Source organism: Cygnus olor, chromosome 8, assembly GCF_009769625.2.
Source record: "Cygnus olor isolate bCygOlo1 chromosome 8, bCygOlo1.pri.v2, whole genome shotgun sequence".
Taxonomy (NCBI): domain Eukaryota; kingdom Metazoa; phylum Chordata; class Aves; order Anseriformes; family Anatidae; genus Cygnus; species Cygnus olor.
The window spans coordinates 10,714,030-10,722,854 of record NC_049176.1 but is presented as its reverse complement, the minus strand read 5'-3'; the positions used below and the strand labels follow the sequence as shown (position 1 = coordinate 10,722,854).

The window sequence follows — 8,825 nt, the reverse complement described above, 5'->3', positions numbered from 1 at the left end:
CAGAAACTCCCAAACCTGCTGCACCGGGTTTGGCGAGTTAGTTTATTCGGCAGCATACGGTCATCAGATCCAGCAGGGCGAGGGGGGAGAGCTGTGAGAGCCAAACTGATGGAGCGTGACGACAGAGTGCACCCCGCGGGGCTGGGAGGTGCTACGGGCAGCACAGCGAGCTTCCCCGTGCCGTCCCAAACCCTGCCTCAGCACCGTGCTGCCTTTTGCCGAGCATCGCACCGCGTGTTATCGCTTTGTGAGGGCGGCCCTCGCACATCCAAAGCTTCTCTGAAAACTAGGGCTTCGACGCCGTGACCTGGCTCGCTGTCTGCTGCCCGTTTGATGCAGCAGGTCTGTGGGGGGGCTAATCCTAACACAGGGAGAACGACTCTCTAGGTCTGAATTCTAGGAACCCACAGAATATAACGGAGGGGTACACACCTGCCTTTTGGGGGAAGGAAGAATGGTTTAGGTTCTATCATTTTTTACACCCGCGGGCCCTCCGAGCCGCGGGGGGGCGCCCGGGGCAGGGGCAGGGGCCGGGCCTGCCGGGGGGGCGGTCCGGGGCTCGGGGCGGGGGGGGGGCTCCCCCCATTTCTCCGCCACCTCCGAGCGGGACCGCGGATCCCCCCGAGCCCGGCTGCCGGCCCATGGTGCCGCGGCCCCTGCTGCAGCCCCTCGTGCCCCGGCTCCGCCGCCTGCTGCCCGGCCTCGCCATGAGCAGCGCCACCGGCTCCTTCTCCCTGCAGCAGCCCCTCAACTACCGGGGGGGAGCCCGGCTGCAGCCCGCCGACGGTGGGCAGGTCGAGGAGGTGTACGAGCCGGCCACAGGTGGGGACACGCGTGGGGACGCGGCTCTGCTGGGGGCTGGCTGTCCTGGGGGGCTGCCCCGACCGCCATGTTCCCAGCCCCTGCAGCCTGGGACTTGCTGTGACTTTCCGCCAAAGCGCCAGGGTCTGGCTCAAATGATTTCCAAATTAATTGGTTTTTCCTCGCCCGGGTTTCGGCAGACCCCCAGCAAGGTGGCGAGGGGCTAGCGGAGCCGAAGAATGCACAGCGGGGTGCTGGTGGTGGAAGCTCAAGGGGGGAGAGCGAAGAAATTTGTAATGCTGGGAGCTAGTTAGTAACTGGAACACGAGTGTGGGAGAAGGGTCTTAATGCAAACCCTTTAAACCACAACACCTCTTCAAGAAACCAGTCACAAATACGTGGGTTTTGTTTGAAACCATTGCATTCGTAGCCTGGTGCAGGTGGTGGGACCGAAATCTTTGCTGCAAGATAAATCGTATTTTCTGTGCCCTTTCTCTGACATGAACGTCTCGTTTGTTTCCTGCTTAAAACGTGCCCAGGCCGAGTGATAGCCAAGCTGCTGTGCTCCGGGGAGAAGGAGGTGGACCTGGCTGTGCAGAGCGCGAAGGCTGCCTTTAAAGTATGGAGCCAAATGTCGGGCATGGAGCGGTGCCGGGTGCTGCTGGAGGCCGCCAGAATTATTCGGGTATGTCGGGGGGCTCGCTTCACGTTTTGTCTGCCAGCATTTTCGTGGATTAAGGCGGCTGCTGGGGGCTGCGGTTCCAGCGGCACTTCCAGAGCTCGAGGAGGTAAAACCCCACCTTTGACCAGCAGAGACGGTTGTTTGCCTTGGGCAGGGCACCCAGTCTTATCAGTCTTGGTTCAAGGCCGGTGTGTGCTACAGCACCTGTTCTGCTTGATTCTGGTAGGAGACATAAAGCTGAAGCAATCCAGTCAGGACCCTGCAGGCATGTGATTTCCAAGCTGAAGTTCCATAGCTGTCACATTCTTGAACTTTAGGATTTCGGACCCTGTTGTCACGTGGCAGAAGCATATGTTGTTTTAGCAATAAGAAAATGTAGGAGTGCTCTTTTTTTTTCCCTTAGCAGATAATACACGTGGGGAGAGGATACAAATATGCTAGCTTTATCACAAACTTGTTTGTGAGATAACACGTTCTTGGACCTCAGAGTTAATCCCCGTTGAGGCACAGGTCTGTAAGAAACCGGACCTTGCCCCAGCGTGTTCATGCGATGAGAATATTCTCTTTCTGCCAGATTTCTGCTTCTGCCAGACTTCTGCAGCAGGGTAATATTTCTGCCTGGGAGATGGTCTGTTAAAGGATGCTTCCCAACTCTGCTGCTTTGTCTGTCTTTTGCTAAGTCCTCTGGATCGGTTTTGGTCTTGCTGTTTGCTGTCCCTCCCGCCTTAGTTCTGTGAATTCCAGTCACTGTTTACCAGCTGGCTTTTCAGCTCAGGTTTGCTCATCTTTCAGATAAACACGGCTGTTAAGCAAGACCAGACTAGCAGTGAACCCCAGCAGCTCTCTGTTTGGCATTCTCTTGTGGTCGGTTGCCTCTGGCGAATTGATAAATGACAGTTGGGAATGTATCTTTTAGATAAAATGATTACTCAAGGCAGAGCCTGGCTTGGAGGTTGAATGCTTGGGATGCAGCTAGCTCCTTGTGGCTTCTCTGATGTGCTGTCATTGTGCTGCGCTCCTCACAGGAACAGAGAGATGAAATTGCCACCTTGGAAACCATCAACAATGGGAAATCCATCTTTGAAGCCAGAGCAGACGTTGACGTATCCTGGCAGTGCCTGGAGTATTACGCAGGGCTGGCAGGATCTCTAGCTGGTGAGAACTTTATGGGAGTTGGCTCTTTATTCTCTGTCCTGCCTCTTGTCTTCTCTGCTAACTTCCACGATACAAGACCATTTTTGGTGTCGATTCCTCTAAGAGAAGGACTGCTCCTTTTTCTGAAGATCTTGGGAGAATTTTCAGAGCTGTCTGCCTAATGCTGCCATGCTCTGTGAGCTTGTCAGGGTAAAAGCCGTGTGTGTCTGTTCCCAGTCTAAGTGGGATCTGGCCCCTGAGCCTCAGATTAAACAGGAAGGGGCTTTGTTCTTCTCTTATTTCTGTCTGTCTGTCTTCCCTGCAGGTGAACACATCCAGCTTCCTGGGGGATCCTTTGGGTACACTCGCAGAGAGCCTCTGGGTGTGTGTGCTGGGATCGGAGCCTGGAATTACCCTTTCCAGATTGCCTGCTGGAAGTCTGCCCCGGCCCTGGCTTGCGGTATGGAGACTCTGTGCCCATGCAGGCTTCCCTCTGAAGCCTAGTGATCCTGTGGGGGAGAGTGAGATTTGGGGGACAGAGAACTGACTAGGGCCGCCTCGAAGGAGGCATTGAAGGACTAGCAGAGCCTTCAGGCAGGAAGGGAGAGGAAATGGAAGGGGGAACCTGGCAGGTGCTAAGAGGGCAGGGGACACATCAGGAGAAAGACTGATTGCATGGCTTTGTACCAGAGGAGGAAGGTCTCTGGAAATGTTTGCAGTGCAGGACCAGTATCCTCATCTCCCCAGCCCTTCCCAGCGTGAAGGTGCAGTTTTCCCCATTCATTGATTGCAGAGCGTTCAGACAAAACTATTTCCTTCTCTCTTGGGGGTCTTTTGATTCTGCAGGGACAAATTCGTTGTGTAGGGTGGTTTTTTTTTTGTGTTTTCTTTTTTTTTTTCCCCCTGATGCAGTTTGGGTGTTAACCCCACCTTGCCTCTGTCTGGGTTCCGTTAGGCAACGCGATCGTCTTCAAGCCCTCTCCCTTCACTCCCATTTCGGTGGTGAGGCTGGCAGAGATCTTCACTGAGGCCGGTGTGCCCAAGGGGCTCTTCAACGTGGTGCAGGGTGGGGTGGCCACAGGCCAGTTCCTCTGTCAGCACCCAGATGTGGCCAAAATCTCTTTCACTGGCAGCGTGCCGACTGGCATCAAGGTAAAGGCACCGTCACACTGGGGGACACACGGGGGTTGTAGTGCCAGCCTTCCTGGTGTAACGGGGAGGTCGAAGCCTCCTTCAGCCTTTGTGCACGAGGCTTGCAAGGATGGGGTGTGAGGTGGCATTCCTGCGTCCAAGCAAGGAGCTTGCACCTACAGCATTATGCTGGGGTCCCAGTTAGGGTACTGGGCACGAGCTCGAGCACTCGGTCCTTTTGGAGGAGCCCTTTGAGCTGAACACATGCAGACGACCGTGGTGGCAGTGAAGGCTCTGAGCTGCTGAAGTGGGCGTCTCTGTGGGGAGGTGGGTCTGTAAAACGGCTGGGGAGACGTGTGAATGCTTCTGGCAGTAATAGCTCAGTTTAACTGCATGCAGCCTGCCATTTTAAGAAGTAGGCTAGTTTCTCTGAATTTCCCACACTTGATTTAGTCAAAACAAATGAAACATCCCTAAAAAGATCTAAAAAATAAGTTCTGATTTGAAAGGTGGGAGATATGCCCCTTGAGCACTCCTACATGAATGTACCTGTGGGGTGCAGCGACAAAGGTGCAGTTGTGGTTGTCCTGCGGGCTTGCGCTGAGCTTGAGACTTCCTGCAGATGCCTCCTCAGAGTTTTCATTTTTACCTTTAACAAAAAAAGAACCTAAACCCTTTGAGAATGTCTGCAGTCTGAACTCAACAAGTCGAAGGAACCCAGCTTGCCCTTTGTGTGCGCTGGCTGCTTCTGTTGTTGGTGAAGACCCCTGGTAGCTCTCCCGTTGAGTGTCTCTTACCTCCTCCAGCCTCCGTATTGCCCGTGTGTCACTTGTCTCTTGTGTCCTTGCTTCTGCCAGATCATGGAGATGGCAGCTAAAGGGATCAAACCCATCACCTTGGAGCTGGGAGGCAAATCCCCCCTTATCATCTTTTCGGACTGCGCCCTGGAGAACGCTGTGAACGGAGCCCTCATGGCCAACTTCCTCACGCAGGGCGAGGTGCGTGGCCGAGGGGCACCGGTTTGGGAACGGGGCGGCACGGGCAGCCTGAGGGCCACCGAGATAGCCAGCCTGGGGCCTTGTGTTGGAAGGGATGCCCTGAAGCTCCCATCTCGCCACCCATCTCCTCCTTTCCCAGGGGTGGGGCCTCTCTAGCACCCGGTACCCAGCTCAGAGCAGCCCCCCTGTGCCCTGGGCTCTGGTTTGGAGCACAGATGTCAGAAGAGACCGTGCTGGATGCCTCTGGTTCCAGCCCGGCACGCTGAGCCACAGCTCCCCGGGGCTCTGTCAGTCCCAAATTTGAGATTTCCACGTGTGCTGCAGGTTTTGTGTAATCCTGTTGGCAAACTGCCTTACACGGTCATCTCTGGGAACTGAACGGTCAGCTCCTCATCTGCTGGTGACCCGGTGCGTTTTGGCCACTTGGTGGCATCGGTTCTGCTGCGCCCAGGGCGGATTGTTCAGTGCAGGCAAGAACAGCAGGACTGCCTGTCTGCTCTCCGCTGTCCCCAGGGTCAAGCTGGCTGGTTTAGCATCCGTGGAGGGGCTTTTCAGAGAACCCCTGTAGCAGGGCCCTTGCAGGGAAGGCTTGCGAAGTGCGGTGTGGCTTGTTGTGAGCAGCCCGTTCTGTGTCCCAGGTGTGCTGCAACGGCACGCGGGTGTTTGTGGAGAGGAAGATACTGGATACCTTCACAAAGGAGGTGGTGAAACGCACCCAGAAGATCAAAATTGGAGACCCGCTTCTGGAAGACACCCGGATGGGAGCCCTCATCAACCGGCCCCACCTGGATCGTGTCCAGAGCTTTATCAAACAGGCGAAGGAGCAGGTGAGATCGTGATGCTGCCTTGAGACTGCCCTGAAATATCTTTTTTTTTGTTAGACAAGCAGGCCAATAGCTACTTCTTACTCCCTGCCTTTGTAGTTAAGCTCTTTACTTGCAGTGGCTGAATTACACAGCAGGTGTCTTGGGCCAACAGAATAAAAGTGATTCATGTGCACTTCTCTGAGTCAGCACGCAAGGTGACATTGCTTCTCACATCCTGATGCTGCCACGTTTTAGAGGTTATGAGATACCCAGCACTGTAGTGAGTAAAATAGGAGAATCCAAAGGAGGAGGATCAAAGACCAAATTTACAGGCTGCTGGAACCAAGCTAAGAGCCCTGAGACCTACACAGCCTCTTCTCCTGCTTTATTGTCAAGTCTGGAGATGTTTTAAATGTCAGCGCTAGGTGTATGACTGGCCATTTTGGGGAAGGGCTGGAAAAGGGGAGGTGCGAGTGAAAGGCAGGAGGGGTAGATGAGGATTTGGAAACAGGAAGAGGGATGTGGAAGGCGATACAGGGGAGGAGAGGAGAGATCTCCCAGCTCCAAAGCAGGGTGTCTGAGGGGGGAGGTGTTTCTTGCTAGGTGCAGTGTTAAAGGACTGATGGACTCACTAATGAGGGAGTCGACACCATGTGGAGATGTGGAAGTTAACGTGATGCTAGATGAGGATCTGCTCCTGGTTTTGATTTTTTTTTTTTTTTGAGGGCCCAGGCGTGGTTTGTCTGACAGGGCAGCACAGCAGCAAGGATTATTGGCCCAGAGCTGCTGCAGCTGGGCAGGATGCCCCGGTACGTGCCTGCCCACTTTCTGCTCGGCTCTTTTTCAGGGTGCCCAGGTGCTGTGCGGTGGGGACCTTTACGTACCAGATGACCCGAAGCTGAAGAATGGCTTCTACATGCGCCCCTGCGTGCTAGGTATGTCCTTCCTATCCGTGGCGCGGGCATCTTCTGCGTCGGTGTCGCTGAGTTTCTTCTAGAGAGAGCTGTGTTCGGCGTCACCCATCTCTGCGTGTGCCCCCGGTGGGCACAGGCACTCGGGTGGGTGTACTGGAGGTAGCTGAGGTGCCCGAATGAGTGGTATCCAGAGAGATCTCTGTGCTTGCAGGGAACTGCACCGATGACATGACGTGTGTGAAGGAAGAGATCTTCGGGCCCGTCATGTCCATTCTGCCGTTTGACACCGAGGAGGAGGTTGTGGAGAGAGCCAACAACACCAAGTTTGGCCTGGCAGGTGGTGTCTTCACCAGGTACAGCTGGGCAGCGTGGTGCTCTGGGGAGGTCAGGGGAGAGGAGGAGAAGAGAAATACTGCAGCAACCTGATGCTCCTCTTGTGGAGTCTGAGCATGGGCACGGATATCCTCTTCTGGGAAAGCTGCAGCAAGGGAATGCCAGAAGGGAACTTTGTAAATGACCGTGCATCTCCTGCCAGCTCTCCTGAAGGGTTAGGTGGGCCCAGCCATCCTTCAGACTCCTTCCAGCCTGCGCTTGGCCTGCTGCCTGCCTTCTGCATCTCCAGGAGGTGTTCGCCAGGAGCCTGCCATGCTGCTGAAAGCGTGCAAAGACGGCTTTTGGCTGCTTGCCATAGTCTGCTCTGCTGGTGTCCTTGTCCTGCCCTCTCAAATCAAGTGCTGTTCTGAGTGTCCTTGGGGATAGGTGCTGTATCCTCTGGGCGGGCAAGGACTGAGAAGGGCAGGACGGGCCCCAAAAAGCACCGTGACCTGCCGGGGGCCTTTCTGTAGCAGGATGTCAGCTGGCACGGGAGGAGAGGATGGAAGGGAGGCTCCAGCTGAGTTGCCCTTTTCCTGCAGGGACATCCAGAAGGCTCACAGGGTCGTGGCTGCTCTTAATGCCGGGATGTGCTTCATTAACAACTACAACGTCAGCCCCGTGGAGCTGCCCTTCGGAGGATACAAGGCGTCAGGTGAGCAGTGCTTGTCCGTCCCTGGGCTTGGCTCTGCTGCGCCCAGGGGTGAGGATGTGCCTGTGTCTGCGGTGGCAGACGTGAGCGGCCTCTCTGCTGTGTCGCTGAGTGGATACCTCACCGGCAGATGGAAGGGAAGCTGGAGAAAAGGGGTTGTGGGTTTGGAAAGAGAAAGGAGGGAGATAAACTTTTATATATATGTAGCCTTCCTTCAGCTGAGCTCATCCGGTTAGTGCTCGGGGCTTGCTCAGAAGCCCTGCTGTGAGGTAGCGCTGCAGCTGCACTGAGTGTGTGGCTCGTGTTCGCCCTGGTCCGGCTCTGTGCTGGTCACGGGGGGCACGGACGATGCACGATCGATGCCTGGCGCTGCCGGGAGCTGTGCTCTCACTGCTGCCTCGTCCTTGCAGGATTTGGCAGAGAGAACGGACGGGCGGCCATCGAGTACTACTCGCAGCTGAAGACGGTCTGCGTGGAGATGGGTGATGTGGAGTCCGTGTTTTAGTGGCTCTGGGGCCATCCGAGGGGCGCGTCAGCTCAGAATCGTGAATCATTTACCCAGCAATAAAGTGCTCTGAGATTGCAAGTGCCTGGGGGTGGGGCAGAGCGAGGGCAGCATTTAGCCATCCTGCTCCTGCGAGGGGAAACGTGCACACGGGGCTCGGTCTGTGGGCCTGAGCTGCCCTGGCTGGTGGGAGAAGGGAACCTCGGACCAGGAGGGAGCAACCTGGCTTTCAGCAGCTGGCACCTGCAGCTTCTTCGATGTTAGCGGGGGCTTGGCAGTGGCAGAGGCTCAGCCCAGGCTGCTTCCCCCCAGCGTATCTTGAACCCTGCTCTCTTTCACCTTCAGTCAAGTTCGGTCTCACCTTAACAAGCACGACTCTCAATGCACCTAAAAGCTCTGGGACACATTGCTGTGCTGTAGCTCTACAGCCTGTCTTTTCTCTGGCTATATAAAAGCCTTAAGAGTAGCCTTTGGTTTTTCCTTCTAGCCCACTTGTGAACCCAAGTGGTTTCTTATCTGTGCCTCACCTCCGGGCTGGGACAGGATACTGTGGGGGTGGAGAGCTGATGCTGCCTGTGACAGGCACGGTGCTGCAGATCCTCTCCTCGCACGGTACAGAGGATAACCAGAGTGGTAGCAAGCTCTGACATAGAACAGCTTCTGCTTAAGACAGGCAGACATCTATTTGATTTCTTTCCTATAGGTCTACTGCTCTTTATAAACACGATGAAATAGAAAATTTAAATGCTTACCTAATCTTCTTTTTTAAGTAATCAAATAAATATTAACTCTGGAACATCGTGTTGGAGAGTGACATGAATCAAGGAGTC

General features: G+C 55.1%; 1 protein-coding gene across 1 annotated transcript; it reads left to right on the top strand.

The window, feature by feature from the left end:
• The first annotated feature begins 546 nt into the window (after window positions 1-546).
• ALDH9A1 (aldehyde dehydrogenase 9 family member A1) lies at window positions 547-8,795 on the top strand. The gene is made up of 11 exons (XM_040566425.1): window positions 547-822; window positions 1,341-1,486; window positions 2,509-2,638; window positions 2,943-3,077; window positions 3,573-3,769; window positions 4,606-4,746; window positions 5,385-5,573; window positions 6,400-6,487; window positions 6,678-6,819; window positions 7,381-7,493; window positions 7,901-8,795. Exons 1-11 carry the CDS (start codon window positions 642-644, stop codon window positions 7,993-7,995), a joined length of 1,557 nt encoding a protein of 518 aa, XP_040422359.1. The 5' UTR covers window positions 547-641; the 3' UTR covers window positions 7,996-8,795.
• The last annotated feature ends 30 nt before the right edge of the window (window positions 8,796-8,825 follow it).

Bases quoted from the DNA above. Each gene is read 5' to 3' on its own strand.
- ALDH9A1 (XM_040566425.1), top strand. From the start codon at position 642: ATGGTGCCGCGGCCCCTGCTGCAGCCCCTCGTGCCCCGGCTCCGCCGC. The intron at 4,747-5,384 runs GTGCGTGGCCGA...TCTGTGTCCCAG, and splicing joins ACTTCCTCACGCAGGGCGAG to GTGTGCTGCAACGGCACGCG. The intron at 6,488-6,677 runs GTATGTCCTTCC...CTGTGCTTGCAG, and splicing joins CATGCGCCCCTGCGTGCTAG to GGAACTGCACCGATGACATG.